The sequence below is a fragment of the Pleurodeles waltl genome, chromosome 7 (assembly GCF_031143425.1).
Source record: "Pleurodeles waltl isolate 20211129_DDA chromosome 7, aPleWal1.hap1.20221129, whole genome shotgun sequence".
NCBI classification, from domain to species: domain Eukaryota; kingdom Metazoa; phylum Chordata; class Amphibia; order Caudata; family Salamandridae; genus Pleurodeles; species Pleurodeles waltl.
Genome location: NC_090446.1, coordinates 416,779,274 through 416,798,855, shown reverse-complemented (window position 1 = coordinate 416,798,855; position 19,582 = coordinate 416,779,274). Strand labels below are relative to the sequence as shown.

The 19,582-nt window shown below is 46.2% G+C and overlaps 1 protein-coding gene across 10 annotated transcripts in view; it reads right to left on the bottom strand.

The window, feature by feature from the left end:
* Nucleotides 1-19,582, bottom strand: part of MTCL2 (microtubule crosslinking factor 2) — a 763,577-nt gene that overhangs the window by 497,339 nt on the left and 246,656 nt on the right. For all 10 annotated transcript variants that reach the window (XM_069243910.1, XM_069243909.1, XM_069243906.1 and 7 more), the window contains exon 8: nt 5,732-5,836. In XM_069243910.1, the coding sequence (XP_069100011.1) occupies nt 5,732-5,836 (105 nt within the window). The remainder of the gene's footprint in view (nt 1-5,731; nt 5,837-19,582) is intronic.

Sequence of the window (19,582 nt, the reverse complement as noted above, 5' to 3'; positions counted from 1 at the left end):
CCAGGTCGCCCCTAATAACAGACTGGCTACACCCAGAGTCCACTAAGGCCACGATTCTCTGGCCATTAACCTTTATCTCCCGAGAATATCTGGAGCTGTCTTTTCCTGTATATAGGAAGCGTCCTCGGGTCATCCCAATCTCCATAGGTTCAACCCTTTCCTCTTTGTGTGGGCATAGCTGGGCGATATGGCCCCACTCCCACTCCCCACGACTATAGCACTGAGGCTGTTGCACTGGGTTCTTTTCAGTAGTCCGAAGACTGGAAGCTTCCTCAGTATTCTTTCGGATAGCAGGTGGGTAGGGTACCCCTGGAGTCGTTTAGTGGAACTCGTCGACTTTGAAGGACCTGCTTTAAACTCCGTTGATCGATGGTATGCACAAGCCAGGTCAATCGTCATGCTGTTGTCCACAGTGGGATGTTGTTGGATCGAACTGCGAGTAACGGCAGGGAGGGCCTCTAAATACTGTTCGAGGAGAATGGTTTTTATGATGTCCTCCCGTTCAGTCCCAATCAGACCTAACCATTTGAGTCCTAGATCTTTAACTCTGTAATATAATGTTCTGGGATCCTCTGAAGGTGTCCACTTCGTCTTCCGAAATCAAAGCCTGTAATGTTCTGAATTATGTCCCACGCATTCTAGTATGCTCTTCTTTATTTCTTTATACGGAGTGGTCCCATCTGGGTTAAAGGCTTGATAGGCGCCTGCAAATTACCCGTTAAAAATGGAGCCACATATTGGCCCCATCGCTCCTCAGGCCAAGCGGCAGAGGAAGCCACTCGCTCAAAATTTATGAAAAACGCGTCAGGATCTTCTCCTTCCTGATATTTTTGAAGGACAGAACTTGGGATGTTGGGGTGAACTTTGATGGCTGCTATAGTATCTGTCAGTTTTTGTAAGGCCGTCACATGTACAAGCTGATTATTCGTGATAATAGTGGCCTGGCTCTTCAGGGCACTTTGAAGTGCTTCTCTATCAGCTTTAGCCTCTCTTTGGTGTGCCTCCCAAACTACTTGAAGGTGGTGTTGTCCTTCTGCCAGCTGCTGAATCATGTCTTCGATGGTAGGCTTTAGCTCCATAGCTCTCTGGCTTTGGGTATCTCTTCTCTTAGTCTGCCGCTACTTCTTATCCCACTTCTGACACCACTGTTGCGGTGGGCGTAGCGGTAAAGACAGATAAGACAGCTCGGGTTTAGGGTGAGTTGAAGATTCACGTTTATTTGTAATACAGAGTTCTTTTCTATCAGTCCATAAGGCTATATCTCCCAGTGAGTATAACTCTTTCTCTTTTCTTTCTTGTCAAGTCCTCTTCAATCCAGTCGGACCTCTTGTGGCGGAGTGGCGCCGTCAAAGGAACCAGGAAAGAAAGAAGGCAAGGTAACTCTTTGCTCCAGGATCTCTTTGGAAGTGGGAGGGTCTTGAGGGGGTGCGGTGAGGTGATAGGAAATCGGGGTTGTAGGGTGAATCACCAATTACTATATTCTTCTATGCGGGCTAGACCGCTCAGGAAAATACTTAAATCTTGAAACACCGGTGCAGGAAAGGTAAGTGTTGGTGTTAGTGATGGGGAATGTACTTAAGGATGGGATTCACCCCTTTCACCAAAACAACCAACAACAAAACAATTAACACAATAAAAAAAAAAAACTGAGTCAGGTAATTCCTTTAGCAATCCTGTATAGGGACCCACACTAGGTTTTCCTTTTTTTCTTGTCCTGTACTTTGTTTAGTTACCTTCCCCTTCCTCCCTCTTTTACCTCTCACCTCACGCTTCCTCCTCCCTCCCCACCAGGGCTTTAATCCCGCTCTGGAAGCAGGACCGTACCTGCTTGAGCCACGTCCCTCCAGGGATGTGGCGGAGTCCTCGCATTTCTGGACCTCCTAGCCCTTCGTCGGAGGTTCCTTCCTTGTTTGCCTTTTCCAGTCTTCTGGGGTCGTTGGGCGAGGGGTCCGGCCGTCTCTCTGCCACTTCCGCATTCCTCTTCATTCGAGAGCTGGGCCGCCGCGGAAGTCCGTCATTTATTGTTAAGGGAATCCAGATATTCAGACTCCCGTCGCATTCTCCTTCCAGGTCATCCCCGGCGGTGCCCCCGGGGTATTCTGCTGCCTGTGGGCCGCCATCGATGGTGGCCGGGTGTTCTGGCACCTGGCTACAAGGGGTAATGGTGGGAATTCTACAAGAGAGCAGTTTCCCATCTCAGGCAGAATGCATCACCCAATAACTTTCTTGGAAGAACTCCACTGTGCAGTAGCACTCACACTACATGTTCTCAGTGGTGATGAACAGACCTAACTAGGGCACTCCCCACTGCTCAAAGAGGCCTTGTGCCATTCTGGGATGAAAACATAATTTGTAATCTTCCCACTGACACCTGTTCAGCTCATCTGCTCTGGCATCTAGAAACTCCAGCAGGTGGCTGTTATGTAGGAAAATCTGCTGTGATCCAGACACCTCCAAAAGCACAAGGCCTCCTGGCACAATACTCCACCCTGTAACATGCACCAACCTCTCTCTGATGGTTCAAAGGAAGGCTTTCATGGCCAACCGGATGGTGCAAAGTTCCAACAGATTAATATGAAGCTGACACATCACTGGAGACCAGAGGCCTGTTAATCCCAGATCCTGCAAATGGACCACCAACGCAGCAACAACATGTCCATCAATACTGTGAGAGCTAGGAGGGGAAGAGAGAGTGAGCTTACCCAAGTCATATCAGAGTTCATCTGCCATCACTGTAGGACTTGAGCAGTCTCCTGTGAGATGTGAATCATGTCAGACAGACTGCTCTAAGGCTGAGCCCATCGAAACATGAGGTTAATTTGTGAAGTCTACATGTGCCATCTGGCACATGGAACTAGGAGGATGCAGAGGGCTAGGAGCCAAAAAAGAATCAGAACCATCCACACCAAGACCCCAGATTGAGCTTGAAATATCAGCATCATACCCTGAATTTCAGTAAATTGCTGCAGCAGTGGGAAGGCAGTGAATGCCACTTTGTCCAGAATAGCCCTTATAAAGGGAATCCTCTGTGTAGGACTCAAGTGAGACTGCGGCTCGTTGATGGAAAACACCAAAGTCCAGAGTGGCCATTGTCAAGAGGTGATCCATGACTAAATGTGGAGAGTCTACATTGATTAGGAAGTATTTGAGATAAAGGAATATATACAAACCTCCAAAGATAAGCTGTGACCACTATCATCATGTTTGTGAACATTCAAAAGACCAATGTGAGGCTAAAAGGTAGTACAATAAAATGGAAGTGTTTTGACCCCACTATGAACGGCAGATGGTCTGTGGAACTGCAGGGTGGATATATGAAAACATGCGCCCTCCAAGTCCAAGGACACCACCCAGTCTACAGGATCCAAAGCAGAAATAATCTGTATCAGAGTGGGCATTTTGAATTTCAATGGTCAGAGGTCCTCTATTGGCCTGAGGCCTCCATCCTTCTTTGGCATGAGAAAGTAGTATAGAGAGTAGTATACCACACCTCACTCTGAGTCTGGCACTCACTTAATGGTACCCTTGGCCAGAAGGTGGTCAACCTCTTGCATCAGAAGTGAGGCATGTGTCTGCTGAAACATGCCCTGTTAGGGAGGAATATCGAAGTGGTGGTGGGGGGGGAGGGAAATAAATGGCAGGATCTAGTTCCTTTGACCAATTTGCACCATTCATTGAACCAAGATGATGTTTTTTCAAAGGCCAGGTCTTTCAGGGACTCCTGGACATTATATGAAAATGTGGTTACACCACGTTTTTGAAGTAACTATAACGTGCACCCTAAGGTAACTATAACTCGCACCTCTGACATGCACAGCTAATTAGACCACATATTACATCACTGATGACACCTTCTATGGCATCATTGATATTATTACTGCAACATTTGCAATAAAATTATTGATGAGAAAACTGTGCATGGCGGGGCGCGAGTTATAGTTACCCTAAGGCGCGAGTTATAGTTACCTGAGTTAACCACAACTATAATTGCTGAATTTTTATGGTTTGTGCAAGTAAATTCAGAACCTAACTGTAACGTCCCTGTAATCTTTGTTTTTTTCAGTGAAAAAAAAATATATATATATATATATATCAAACCAAGGCCCTTTCAGGGATAGAGTGACGCATAAATTATGCAAAAAACAAAGGAGAACTCTGGGAAGTTCCCAATTTTAGGTGGAGAGCTGCTCAAGTAAGGAGCACCCTGCAACACCAGCGACACTCTAGATTTGCTCACCTCAAATGTCTGCTTATCTAGCAAAGTCTTTAAGCATAGGATTAACATTGTCACTATCTAGCTCGGCGAGGATAGCACTAAGTCTTTTGCCATTTGTACAGCAAAATCTTTAAGCATAGGATTGACATAGTGTCATCCTTGCCGATCTGTAAAATGACAAAAGCCATTTACCACTCCAGGCACAGTATTACAGCTTTGGACTGGTCAAATACCGTCCAAGCCAACCTGGAATGAGTAAAGCAACCCCTGGCACGTGTTTCGAAAAGACTTCTTCGAAAAAAAAACAACTCGTAACACTCCGAGCCCAACACTAGATGGCGGGATATGCACAGCATGTGTATCTGCAGCTACACATGCCATCGAACATATGTATATATATATATATGGGGGGCGTGGCCAGCGACCAATGGAGCTACACGCGTAGCGCGGAGCTCCTAACCGCGTCCACTGGGCCTGATATTATCCTGACATCAAATAGCCTTAAATGAACTACAGAAACAGAGTTCTGATAATCGGAACATCTAGAGCACATACAAGGAGAATGGCACACCCAAATAAGCACTAAAAAAACGGAGAAAACCAGAAATGAAAATCCCGATCGGCAAATCCAAGATGGCGGGCGCAAGTCCACGTTGAAAAAAATAAAAAGTATTAATTAATTCCATTTGAAAATTCGTGGTAATCATAAGAAAGACAAACTGCTGTACACTTTGTAATTCCAGTGTTGAAACAATGGAGTACATAAAATGTTAATCTAAAATGATCCACTCCAAATACATTTCACGCAGATTAAATGTAAGACGGGAGTGGTTACTTTTAAAGAATGCTTTCAAGGTGGATCAAACCAAATTATTGGCTGCGGGGGGAGCTGGCCGACAGGAGCTCAGCCGAGTACGCCTGTTTCTATCACCCTTCAGGCCACGCCCTGAAAACCGAATTATTGGATGCGTCATGAAAATCATACTTCTAGTAATGAAAGTAATTGGTTCCAGTTGTTAAAAAAATGTTGATATTTGTCTAAAAAATATATATTTTACATACAGTAGAGCGATGCAGCTTGGATTAACTATTTGCTTTTAGATTTTATAACTTCTCACGTCAATTGTCATCCACAGACTGTAATGATTTTTATCAAATGTGATACATTTTTACTTTACTTATTAGGCATAGCTCTCACAATGGTAAAAGTGATAAACTCTTATGGCAGACCCATCGAATGTTTTGTTTCTGAGAATGTTGAAAGTTCATAAAACAAAGATACTTCTGCTACAAAAGCATCTCCGTTTCACGTGACTAGGCTGATCTTCAAATATACCCTTGGGGATAAGTGAGTGTCAATGGCCTGATGCAACAATGTCCCATTTTTATGTGAAAATAGATGGAACTCTTCTCTCAAAATTCAACCCACGGCAGTTACCTGGACAGTGGAAATAATCTGGCATAGGTAAAGGGTGTGTACTGCTTTGGGGTGCATCTACATTTTCAACTGCTTACCATATTCTGAGACCAGCTATCACCTTCATTCCTCGTGGTATTAGTTTGCTGTGGGTTCAACTCTTCCTCTTCAATCAGTAAATATAGCTCTTTTATGTTGTTCACCTAAAACGATAAACACAAATGTTTTGTTTTGTTTTGAGCACCTGGACAGTGTATTTTACCATTTGGATTGCCACATAACACTTCCAAAGTCTGGACAACCTTTGCTTACTTTTCTGGTATTTCTCATTCAGCAGTCATGATAACCTTGCGTCACTGTTGACAAACACACACACACAGCTGTATGGCAGAACTGCATTGTGACCCCTCCTGCAGCTCTAAAACAGTATCATGTTTTCCTACATACTAAGATTAATGTCAGTATTACACTGATACCACACTCAGAGGTGGGCTGACCACCTCACTCCATATCGTCACTGGCACTGGTTCCAATACCGATATTTCCTGACAAGATAAGGCATTAGAATGGACGTTGCAAGCCTGCTTCTCTTTAAATGAACAAATGCCACTAACACAACTGGCAGCAATGATTTGTAGTTGAAAAGCCCAGAATGGGAAACACTGTCCGAGATAACATTGACTGAAGTGGAAACCTACTCGTCCCCATCATAGTGTTGTGCTGCATCTCTGTATCAGTCTTCCCGATAAGCTCTACGATACTATGTTCTCTCACCAGGAAGCACATTATCACGCTCCCCTCGCTCGGTGTCACCTTCATCATACGTTTCTGTTACGTGAACATCGAGATAAGGAGCATATCTAACACTTTTTTACGATCAAATAATTGTATTTACATTTTACAAATTCTACGAAGAATCACAACGAAAACAATGGTACGTACGCACACATAAATAAAACGGATGAGATATACTGGCATAGAAACGCGCATATTTCTTACAGAAACAGAAATGTTTTGTAGTCATTCATGTCTAAGAAATTACAAATTACTTTGTAAACATAATTCAGATCTGATGGAGAAAATATAAATCACTCTAGGATTGTCATTTTTTTTTAAGTTCATCAAGTTTCAGCTTCTTGCTTTTCTAGTTGAGCAATCTGTCATTTTAAATATATACTGCTGATTACTGTAGAATGTTCCCAGAGCGCAAAATGATAATCACATGAAAAATATTTCAGAATGATTTAAAAGGTAAATTTTGTAGCACATAGTACAGTGTGGTTGGTTATCTTTGTGTGAAGCGGCATGACAGAAGTGGAATTGGAGTGCGGCTGATTTGTGCTGTAATTTCACTGAATAATAGGCCTGTTTTCATATTAGAACCTCTTCTGTCTGCAGCTCAGCAGACGAGGGCTCATAATGTGCCTGAAAGGGCGGGTGGGTAAGTGAGTGAAAGAATGGATGGATGGGTGAGTGAAAGGAGTGGTGGAGAAATGGCTGCATAAGTGACTGAAAGGATGCATAAGTGACTGAAAGGATGGATGAGTGAAAGGATGGATGGGTGAAAGGGTGGATCAATGAGTGAAAGGTTGGATGACTGAGTGAAAGGGTGCCTGGATGGGTGGGTGAAGGGATAGATGGAAGGTTCAGTGAAAGGGTGGATGGTTGAGTGAAAGGGTGGATGCATGGATGAGTGAAAGGGTGGGTGGATGAATGAGGCAAGGGTGAAGTGAATGGAAGGATGAAAGTGGATGGATGGGTGAAAGTGGATGGATGAGTGAAAGGATGGGTGGCTAACAAAGGCAGATGGATGGCTGAGTGAAAGGTTAGACAGATGGATGTGTAAAAGGGAGGATTGTTGAGTTAAAGGGTGGGTGAATGGATAGGCGAAAGGATGAATGGTTGAAAGTATAGATGATGGATGAGAAAGGGTGGATGGCTGGACGGTTGAATGGATGGGTGGATGGATGAGTGAAAGGGTGGATGGGTGGATGAAAGGGAGGATTGATGGAGTGTAAGCGTGGATGGATGATTGAAAGAACAGATGGAGGGATGGATGAGTGGAGGGATGGATGAGTGAAAAGAAGAATGGATGAATAGGTTTGACTATGGATAAGAAGATGGGTGATGGACAGAATGGTGAAAGACTGAATGATGGATGAAATAATGAATGTATGGCAAAATGAAAAGGTGAAATGGTGCAAATCAGTGGATGGGTGAAAGAATGAAAGGATGAATGGATAGATGCTCGGATGGAAGAGACAAGGGAGTTTTTTGGGGGAGGGTTGTGATGACTTTCTTTGCTTGCTTGGTGCAAAAAAAAAAAAAAAGATTTGGTTCAAAGTGGGGATATTTTCATTTTCTGGCTACTCCCTTGGATTCCAATGTGACTGGGGGATCTTTCTGTGTGACAGCTGTGTGTGTTCACTCAGGATAAATTCTAAGGAGAGGCAGAGCTGCAGAGTGTTACTGCGGAAAGAGTGTTACTGCAGAATCTTGAAGCTGAAGCTCAATGAAGTCTATGTGTGGGACAGTTAGTGAGAAAGATTTGAACTCAAGTAGAGACGGGGACGAGCTGCACAACAGAACCAAGGTAGAACGTTTATGTGAGGTGGTTCCAGAGAATATTTTTCATTTTAGAAACCTCCAGTGCTCCTCCAGCCCGACGGAGACTGGTCTGCACTGCATGAGGAGCTTTGCTCTCCCTTCCTGACAAACTGGAAGCACACGGAGCAGAAACCAGAAGCGATCTGCACATCGCGAGCGCAGCGAGGAAAGCAGACCGAGCCGCGCTGGACGCCGCGGTCCGATCCAAAACATCCAAACAGCCCCAAACAGGGCCACACAGCCTTCAAAGCCCCCTCCACAGCCCCCATAGCCCCTAGCCTCCCAACCTTTGGAGTAGAGCACGGCAGGGGCAGGAGGAGGTGAGTGAAATGGGTGAGGCAATTGAAGATTGAGCAGGTGAGGCACAGCGCGAGTGCGGCAGCCATAGGTGGCTGCCGCTATAAGAGAGCCCCGGTCCTCCACAGAAGTGGCCCAGCAAGGTCTGGGTGCGACTTGTGGGGAGGCCGGAGACCTGCTCGCCAGCTGCACTCTCTGGGGGGCACCACGCAGGCACCGCAGTCCCAGGCTATACAGGCCACCCAGTAAAGCCAGGACAAGGTCACAGGAACCAACAGGAGCCAACTGTCCCCTCCAAACCCCCACCAGGACGGACCAGGGCTACGAAAGGATCACAGCAGGGCATCAGCAGGGCTCAGCAGGATCCAGAAGGGCTCAGACGGCCCCACCAGCAGCAGCAAAAGCAGCTGCTGCCAGCCAGCTGCCCCACCCGCCCCAGGCCCCAACCAGGGCTACTGCAGGAGCACAGTAGGGCAACCAGCAGCCAGCAGGGCCCAGCAGGGTCCTGATCCTGAGGCTCCGACGACCCTACCAGCAGCACATCAGCATCCCAGCAGCCCAGAGAGGGGTGAACTCCAGGAATCAAGGTACGTGCACCGCCACATCATCAGATACCATTTTCCCAATCAGCAGAGAAATTATCAGCCACAACCAACATACACCTAGAGTGGGTGAGAGCAGCAAAGGACTACGAGAACATGCAGCTCTCTCCTCCTGAGTGCCCACAACAGGATCCAAAACCTAATGAGAAAAGAAAAAGCAGCGCCCAACAAGCAGGGTGCGGGAAAGATGAAGCAAGCTAGGAGACATCGAACAGCAATAGAGGACGACCCCCAGAGTGCCAATTAGTTCGAGCAGAACATAAGCAGGGACAAGGGAGGTGGCGAAGCACCAGGGGCCAAGGAATTGACCGGTATTTTACACCACTGGGGAAAAATGTCTGCCACAAAACCCTCTCACGAGAAATATTCACAAGACCGCAACCAACGGAAGGTCCTTCAGCGACAGTGCCATTACACTGGGCACCTCCTGGGAAACCGCTCACCCGAGTAAAACGGCACAAGAATTCATGCCGGACTTGTCCATCCCAAGCGTGTTAAACATTCAACCCTTCCATGTTACCCAGGACAATTCACTCATGCATACAATCCAACTTCAAAAGTGGGAATCTCCTATCATAGTGATAAATGGCAGGGGAGGGTGCGTGACACCTAGAAACCACAATCCCAATGAAAACAGCACAGAAGGTAACCAGGAAAAAAACGGAACCAGCATCACCAGCACCAGCAAAACATTTAACCTCCCTCTGCTGGGAGGCCACACTTACACGGGAAGAATTAGAGGAGGTCTTCAACAAAGAAGAGGAGCAGTGTACAGGGGAAGGGGGAGATGACGCCCTCCTCGCACACACAGAAAAAAGCGTTAAACATTCCAGCACCATAGGGGAACAGGCACTCGAAACAGCACAAACCCACCACCACAACCACAGCATAACAGACACGAAGGACGCCCTAAGGACCGGTTGGGAAGCCCTAAACAACACACTGATGTCCATAACCAATGAAACAATCTTTAATACAGACAAATTAGATATGCAAATTGAAACCCTGCAAAATTTGGCAACAACCACAATGGCAATAGACAATAAGCTGGACAAGTTAAACACGTTCACTCGAAGAGCACAGTCCCACATGGAGGCTGACAAGGGCAAGGTAAATCAGACATACCAGTGTCACTGCAGCCCAATTTTAGATAAGCTTCAAGATCTTCAGTCATGTCTACATTAGTGACAGATCTAAAGCAGGAATTGCTCCAGCTGGGAAACGTCAAGCAGCTCCTACTGAGCCCGCAAGGAACAAACAACCCACAAAAAAGAACATCCAACCATCCCACCCAGGACGCAGCAAGTCCAGCAAGTCTAGAACAGGCTTTAGAATCTTCAGTCGAAGACCCAAACCAGGAACACACAGCCACGAATGGCCACTTAATCCCTGTTCTTTCCCGCAAAAACAAAAAATGCCTCAGGAAAATGCACAATAAAACGGTGATGGAGTCGGAACGTAAATACTCACACCCCTCCAACCACGGCAATCGCAGCTCACCAGGAGGAAACCCCAGGGCAAACCAAAAGAAACATACTGCCGCCCAACTAGGTGACTCAAAGTCACCAACCACAACAGTCCAGCAGCCGCCCCTACGGCCCAGGAAAAATCCTTCAGGGCTGCAAGAAGAAGGAAAAACAGGACAATCCGGACACAAGATCATGGGGGCACTGAGCCTGAAAATCACAATAGGAGTCTTAAACGGCTAGAACCCAAACACACAGGACCCCTAACCACGACACAATCTATACCACAATCAGGACCCCAGAAGCAACCACACAGCTTCCATCAATGGGGAAGACGGACTGTTCTGGAACAAATCATAGATCCACTCTCATCCCAACGACACACCTGAGAAGAATATGTGAACAAAAACACAGCAATAGCCAGCTCTACTCAGACCAACGCAAGGTGCATACACAGGTATCCTTCCCTGAAAGGGACCCAGAGGGCACCAGCAAGAGGATCAGTGATCCCAATCATGAGGGGTCTTCACACTGCACTGCAAAATCAACAATAGCCTTCCCAAACCCTCCACACCACCAGCAACACACAAATATAACGAATCAAGTGATAGCTGAAGCAGAAGAAAAGGCAACCATAGACGCTGCAGTTACAACAGCCCTGCACACCACAATCAGCGTGAAATCAACAATTAAGCTGACACCCCTAAAACTTGGGGACGTTAACACCCTTACCTTTTGCCCTTCCTACAAATCACAGGGCCCTTGGGACATCCTTAATCATGACAATTTTCTGAAAATCTGCATCACAGTCCAAGGACTGGAAACAATAAGTAGTAAAGATTTGCAATACGTGGCCTTCATAACAACAAAAAAGGCAACACCAGTGAAAGTACTGAAGTCTGCTCTAACAGCACAGAGATAGCACAATTAGTACTGTCTAAATCAGACACATTCGAAGACTGGATCATTGAGCAAAAGGAAAGTCGCAAAACAAAATACCCCTCCTTTCTAATCCCGCAAGAAGAGACCAATTAAAGGGACAACTTCAGGACAACTATCTCCCGAGCAGCGAATCAGCAATCTGTTCTGCAACATGCTAAAGGGGCATCCCCTACATTCACCGAGAGCCCAAGAGAAATCTCTATATCCATCACCCAGGGCATCTCACAGAGAAGGCATTGTCAGGAAGGTGGACTGCAAGATGAGGGACGCAGCTGGTACAAATCCACTTATCAATCCTGACGGAACCCTACAACATAATGATAGATCTGGAAGTTGCACTGCCAAAACTCTCCCCCAACTGGATCAACTCTGTCCAAAAGCAAGTTGTGGGTCACAAATATAGTATCATGGATCATTGCAGGGGCCAGCAAAATCAGTTAAGACCCAAATTTGGAAGCCTATTTGAACAACTTTGACATCATCTGCCTGCAGGAATCCTGGAAAGTATCAGAAAACCCGTTAGCTGGATTTGAAGAATTCCTTACCCTGGCAGCTAGACCTAAACCCAAAGGGCACCCAAAAGGCAGCCTCTCAATCCACATAACCACACGCAAATCTTTCAATGCCAAGATCATAGACCTGAAGTCAGCTCATATGCTAGCCATTATTATCGAAAACTGGATGCTGGAACAAACACTGATGCCTATAATAATAATAAATATTTACATCAACCCTAACATGACGAGTAACCAGCACATGCTAGACAAAAGAAAAAGAGTTGCTAGCCCTACAAATGGTATTTGGAAACGTCCACTGGATCATCACAGGTGATTTTAACCTTAACATGGCCAATTATGGCAAAAGAAGCTCCCGGGAAGGTGCCCTGGACCAGCGTAGGGGCATCCCACCACAAGACTAGCCCTTCAAGGGCAAGGACAAATGTGATCACCCCCTGGTCAGACTCCTAGAGGCATTAGGACTAAGGGCCCTAAATGGCAGATTCCCTAAAGACATCCCAATGAATCCAAGCCACATCGCCAAGAAGTCCGCTTCCACCCTAGACTACACATTTATCTCAACACAAATCTTCAAGAACTTCTAGGATTTCAGCATAGAGGTGAGATGCGAAAGTGACCACCACCCACAAACAATGAAAATAGCAAACAATAACGCTCTCACTGCTCCACTACCGAGTATTGGCTAACAACATACAGGAAGCCACCACCATCGCATAAGAGGGTCTAACAAAATGCATGGAGAAATATGAAGTATGGAAAGCCAACTTAACGTCGGATCAAATGGAACAGGTGAACATAATACCAAAATGGGAGGCCACATCAACATCATTAAGGAACCAGCTGGAGCCTAAACAACCGTTCAAGGCCGGTCAACTACTGAGCAGAAATGGCTGGTTCATGCAGACATTAAGGCAACAAAGACAACAGCTTAACAACATTGCCAGACGCCTAAAGAACCAACCACCAGGCAACAGCTACCAGAGTACCTTTCAGGAACTAAGAAAGGAATACGAGAAGGCAATATGGGAAGCAAAGCAAGCTCACATGGATCACGAATGGATCAGAATTGTGGAAGCCACCAAAGAAAAGAACAGCCGGTCGCTGTGGTCTATAGTTAATCAGCTGGAGTGCAGGACAACCGGGAACCAAACTAACACGGTCCCGGAGAGAAAGTGGATAGAACACATTTCCAACCTGGAGCCATCTTCCACTGCAAGCAGCAAGGCAAAGCCATTATCCTTTGAAATACAAAACGTCAAGGAACAATTACGGAGCTGCAGACAGAGTGGGGCTCCTGGGCCAAACGGTCTCCCAGCAGGAATACTAAAACATGACCCTGCCCTGCAATCTTTATAATGCCAGCAGCACAGAAAACAAAAACTCTGGATTCCTGGAAAGGGTCAATTTTCCACCCAATCTATAAAAAAGACCCCTATGGGAACCCAGACAGCTATCGACTAACATCACTGTTTGACGTTGATGCAAAAATATTTGCAGGCTTCCTGCTTGAGGATCTCAAAGAATGTGCGAGCAAATTCAATTTAATAACTCTGAATTAAACCGGCTTCCGGCCATCGGCAAGCACTTCTGACAACCTGATAACGCTAGCCATTCTCGATGAAAAATGTACAAACAAAAAATGGCCCTTTACACCTGCTTCATGGACTTGTCCAAAGCCTTCGATTCAGTGGACCAGAACAAGCCATGGGGGAAACTAGCAAACCTTAAAATACCACCAGAGCTGCTAAAAGGAATACAGTTTCTGTACTCAGAAAATTGGGCAAGGGTGAAAGTTGGAAACAACGGAAGAGTGTCGGCCAGAATCCAGATGGACAGAGGTGTTAAGCAGGGCTGTGTCCTGGCTCCAATGCTTTTCACCCTCTATCTGGCAGATCTGTGCACACAGCTAAACATCATTGGCTCTCATCCTCCCGAACTGAGCAACTATCCCCTAACTGCATTACTATATGCAGACAACATCGTCTTACTGAATCTCTCAGGTACAGGACTCCAAAAAGTGCTAAACACCTTCAAACAATATTGCAAGACTAATGAGTTGGTAGTAAACATGGAGAAAACCAAGGTAATAATTTTTAGCAAATGGATAATCAAGAACACAAAACAGTCCTGTGGTAATCAATCTATGGAAATAAGCAGAAGCTATAAATACCTTGGCATCTGGCTACAGGAGTGCGGGGTGCATCACCTGCACCTAAACACCTTGAAAGTGAGGTTGGCATCACTGCTTGTATCAATCCTTGCCCTGGTCTCAAAACTACAAACCCCAATCTGGTGTCCACTACTCACAGAGATAAAAGTAAAATTCCTGCCACCCTTAACATACGGTTCGGAAATATATCCAAGCAAACTAAACTATTTCATGAACATTGCACAAAGCAAGGTGTTTCGCCTTCTCTTCCGCCTCCCACACAGCCACTCCCCAGTGCAGATTAGGATGGAATTTAGATTACTGTAGGAGGCTGGCCTGGCTTATAGTGGGTACCTGATGGTACTTACACCTTGTGCCAGGTCCAGTTATCCCTTTTTAGTAGATTAATAGTGTTCTAGCAGCTTAGGCTGATAAAGGTTGCTATAGCAGAGCAGCTTAGGCTGAACTAGGAGGCATGTAAAGCTCTACTATACCACTTATATCATATAGCACTATATCATAAGAATCCCAATACTCAGAGTTACTAAAAATAAAGGTACTTTATTTTAGTGACAATGTGCCAAAAATATCTCAGAGGATATAGGGCCAGATGTAGGTAAGGATTTGCGCCTCGCAAACGGCGAAAAACGCCGTTTGTGAGGCGCAAAAGCCTCTCCGCTATGCAGAAATGCATTTTGCGAGTCGGATCCGATGCGCAAAATGCATTTCCGACTCGCAAATAGGAAGGGGTGTTCCCTTCCTATTTGCGACTCGCAATGCTATGAAATCGCAGTTACCATCCACTTGAAGTGGATGGTAACCCAGTCGCAAACGGGAAGGGGTCCCCATGGGACCCCTTCCCCTTTGTGAATGGAAACAAAAATAATTTTTCAGAGCAGGTGATGGTCCTATGGACCACTGCCTGCTCTGAAAAATACTGAAAAAAAAGGTTTCGTTTTTTTTTCTAAGTGCAGCTCGTTTTCCTTTAAGGAAAATGGGCTGCAGATAGAAAAGAAAAAAAATGCTTTATTAAAAAGCAGTCACGGACATGGTGGTCTGCTGTTTCCAGCAGGCCACCATCCCTGTGAGTGCCCATACTCGCAATGGGGTCGCAAACTGCGACCCACCTCATTAATATTAATGAGGTGGGTCTTTGCGACCCCATTGCGAGTTGCAGAAGGTGTCTGAGACACCTTTCTGAATAGCAAATTGCGACTTGCAATTTGCGAGTCGCACGGACTCGCAAATTGCAAGTCGCAATTTGCTTTTTTGCTACATTTGGCCCATACTCCCTTAGGAGGTAAGTAAAATACACAACATATACACACAAACCAAAATCAGTTAAGTAAACAGTTGAAAAGTAGTGCAAACACTGTAAAATACAATAGGATACAATAGGCCTAGGGGCAACACAAACCGTATACTAAGAAAGTGGAATGCGAACCACTTAGGGACCCCTGGCCTAGTGTAGTGTGTAGAGGGTCGCTGGGAGTGTCAGAAAACACTAAGGGTGTCCAAAATACCCTACCCTAAGACCCTGAAAAGTAGGAGTAAAGTGATACTACTTTCCCAGAAACACACTAAAGTCGTGATAGGAGATTCCGCAAAGACCACAACACACTGCAAAGCACTGAAGACGGATTCCTGGACCTGAGGACCTGCAAAGGAAGGGGACCAAGTCCAAGGGTCATGCAAGTGTCCGGGGGGACAGGAGCCCACTAAACTCCGTATGAAGGTGCAAAATGGCTGCCTCCGGATGGAAGAAGCTGAAGATTCTGCAACAACGAAAGGTGCCAGGAACTTCTCCTTTGTGCAGAAGATGTCCCACGGAGTGCTGGAGGATGCAGAGCTGTTTCTTTGGAGAAAGACCGCAAACAAGCCTTCCTAGCTGCAAAGGTCGCGGTTGAAGAAAAAGGGTGCTGCCCGGGCCCAGGAGGTCGCCACTTAGAAGGGGAGTCAGAGGGGGCCCTCAGCAACACAGAGAGCCCACGCACAAGAAGGCAGCACCCGCAGAAGTACTTGAACACGGGTTCAAGAAAACTGAGCACGGCGGTCGTCTCAACACTACAAAAGATGGTCCCAGGAAGCCGGTGGTCAACTCAGTGAGTTGAGCAATGCAGGACAGAGTGCTGGGGACCTGGGCTAGGCTGAAGGATTCCTAGCAAAAGTGCACAGTAGCCCTAGCAGCTTCAGTTCACGCAGTACACAGGATTACTGTCTGGAGTGGGAGCCAAAGACTTACCTCCTCCAAATTTGGACAGTTAGACCACTGGACATTCTGAGTCGCTGGGGTCCACCACTTGTGTTCCAGGGGCCACGCTTGTCATGATGAGAGGGGTCCTAGAGTACCGGTGGAGTTTGGTGCCTGCTGGAGCAGGGGGAAGATTCCGTCGACCCATGGAGATTTCTTCTTGGCTGCCAGTGCAGGGTGAAGGCAGACAGCCCCCAGAGCATGCACCACCAGGAAACAGTCGAGAAAGCCGGCAGGATTAGGCGCTACAATGTCACTGGTAGTCTTCTTGCTACTTTGTTGCAGTTTTGCAGGCGTCCTGGAGCAGTCAGCGGTCGATCCTTGGCAGAAGCCGAAAAGGGAGATCAAGAGGAACTCTGGTGAATTCTTGCAAGTCGTTATTTGAGGAAAAGCCCACAGGAGAGACCCTAAATAGCCCTCAGAGGAGGATTGGCCACCTAGTCAGGTAAGCACCTATCAGGAGGGGCCTCCGACGTCACCTGCTGGCACTGGCCAGTCAGAGGCCTCCACGTGCCCTCACGCTTCTGGATTCAAGATGGCAGAGATCTGGGACACACTGGAGGAGCTCTGGGCACCACCCCTGGGGTGGTGATGGACAGGGGAGTGGTCACTCCCCTTTCCTTTGTCCAGTTTCGAACCAGAGCAGGGATCCCTGAACCAGTGTAGACTAGTTTATGCAAGGAGGGCACCATCTGTGCCCTTCAAAGCATTTCCAGAGGCTGGGGGAGGCTACTCCTCCCAGCCCTTAACACCTATCTCCAAAGGGAAAGGGTGTAACACCCTCTCTCAGAGGAAATCCTTTCTTCTGCCTTCCTGGGACTGGGCTGCCCAGACCCCAGGAGGGTAGAACTCTGTCTGAGGGTTGGCAGCAGCGGTAGCTGCAGAGAAAACCCCAGAGAGTTGGTTTGGCAGTACCCAGGGTCCATGCTGGAGCCCCAGGGATGCGTGGGACTGGCACCCCAATACCAGATTTGGCATGGGGGGACAATTCCATGATCTCAGACATGTTACATGGCCATATGCGGAGTTACCATTGTGAAGCTACATATAGGTATAGATCCTATATGTAGTGCACATGTGTAATGGTGTCCCCGCACTCACAAAGTCCAGGGAAATTGCCCTGAACTATGTGGGGGCACCTTGGCTAGTGCCTGGGTGCCCTCACACTTAGTAACTTTGCAGCTAACCTTCACCAAGTGAGGGTTAGACATATAGGTGACTTATAAGTTACTTAAGTGCAGTGTAAAATGGCTGTGAAATAACATGGACGTTATTTCACTCAGGCTGCAGTGGTAGTCCTGTGTAAGAACTGTCTGAGCTCCCTATGGGTGGCAAAAGAAATGCTGCAGCCCATAGGGATCTCCTGGAACCTCAATACCCTGGGTACCTAGGTACCATATACTAGGGAATTATAAGGGTGTTCCAGTGTTCCAATTAGAATTGGTGAAAATGATCACTAGCCTATAGTGACAATTTTAAAGGCAGAGCGAGCATAAGCAATGAGGTTCTGATTAGCAGAGCCTCAGTGACACAGTTAGTCACTACACGGGGATGAGCACTGGGGTCCTGGCTAGCAGGATCCCAGTGAGACAGGCAAAAACAAACTGACATACAAGTAAAAATGGGGGTAACATGCCAGGCAAGATGGTACTTTCCTACAATTACAAGGTCAAACATTTGTTCAAGACGGGGCATTACTCAAGTATGCATTGATGCTAAGACTGGCCCAACCAAACACTCTAAAGGCACTGATTTGGGAGGAAATCAACACAAATCAGGTGGAATTCCCAACCCCCTGTCTAAAGAGAATCGCTCTCGCAATAAAGTACCTGCAGGCAGAGGAGCTATGGCAAACGTTTTTACCCCATAAAAATTTCAAGCAACTTTTAAACAAACAAATTAAGATGCTCTCCTGGAGCAAGGACAAAGAGAGGTTCAGAAGTCGATCTCACGCTTGGATGACAATTAACACATATAAGGCTCCAACAAGCTCAACCTTATATGGTAAAAATATTTAAAACGTCACTAAAAATAAAGGTGCTACACAGCAGACTCTGACTGCTACCTGCATTGGAGACTGAACCAAAATGGCTCAGATCCACAAACAATGGATGATGCAGACTTTGCGCACATCACAGGGAAGACTTCTTACACATCCTTTGTATTTGCCCCACTTTATTACCCTGGAGAAAGCTGTATCTGAAAAACATTTTAACACCAGTGGTAACAGAACATGCCGGCAGGCTATCCTGTTTAGTCTGAAAGGATTGACTCCAAAACACATGGCCGGTTTTGCAAAATGTATTTTAAAAACCAAGATGAGATAACAAGCCCTCAACTGGAATAAAAACATGAACACTGGCAGCCCCAGGGCTTAACTGGACTAAAAATCACAAAGAAAGCAGGAATGTATTAATTGTTTTATGGTGTTTCTTAACGTCTCCGCTTGTACGGTTGAAATTATTTTTTAGTAATTAAGCAATAAAGCATAAACTTAAAAAGCACTGGATGGAACCTGAGAGGTCTGTGGCTCCTGATTTAGGCACCATTATTATGAGGTTTTTATAATCCACTGCACGCTGGCAGCTGGAGCCAGCAGGTATGACTGAATGAATGAATGTAACCTCTGTGATTTGGTGAAAGCCCAATTCTGTTAACCCACTTAAAATTGGTATGAAGCAACAGTGGACTCACCTTTAATAATATTTAGAGGGGAAAAGGTTATAAAACAGGCATTGGCAAAGCCAATAGTTTGCGCCTTTAAGATTTTAAGATCTATTTCGGTTGTCAATGATTTTACAATGCAGTACAGCACTTCTGATGCTCTACAGCATGACAAAAAAAATACAACAGAAGTCATTTTGCAGGTGCGCACACCAAGCATGCACTTGCCTACAAAACAATGCGAGTGCTGTTTTTTGTGCTTCTGTTTACTGATCCGAGTTGGATTGGTAAACAAAAGGGAAAAAAAAGTACCACGGGTGGGGTGGAAGCAACCTGGGGCAGGGGTGCTGAAATCACAGAGGGCGGGAGAAACAACAAGAGCTCTGGGGAAGCAACAGGGAAGCCAATGATCGGTGCAGGTACTCTGTGGAAACTGGGAGTTCATTATTTGTA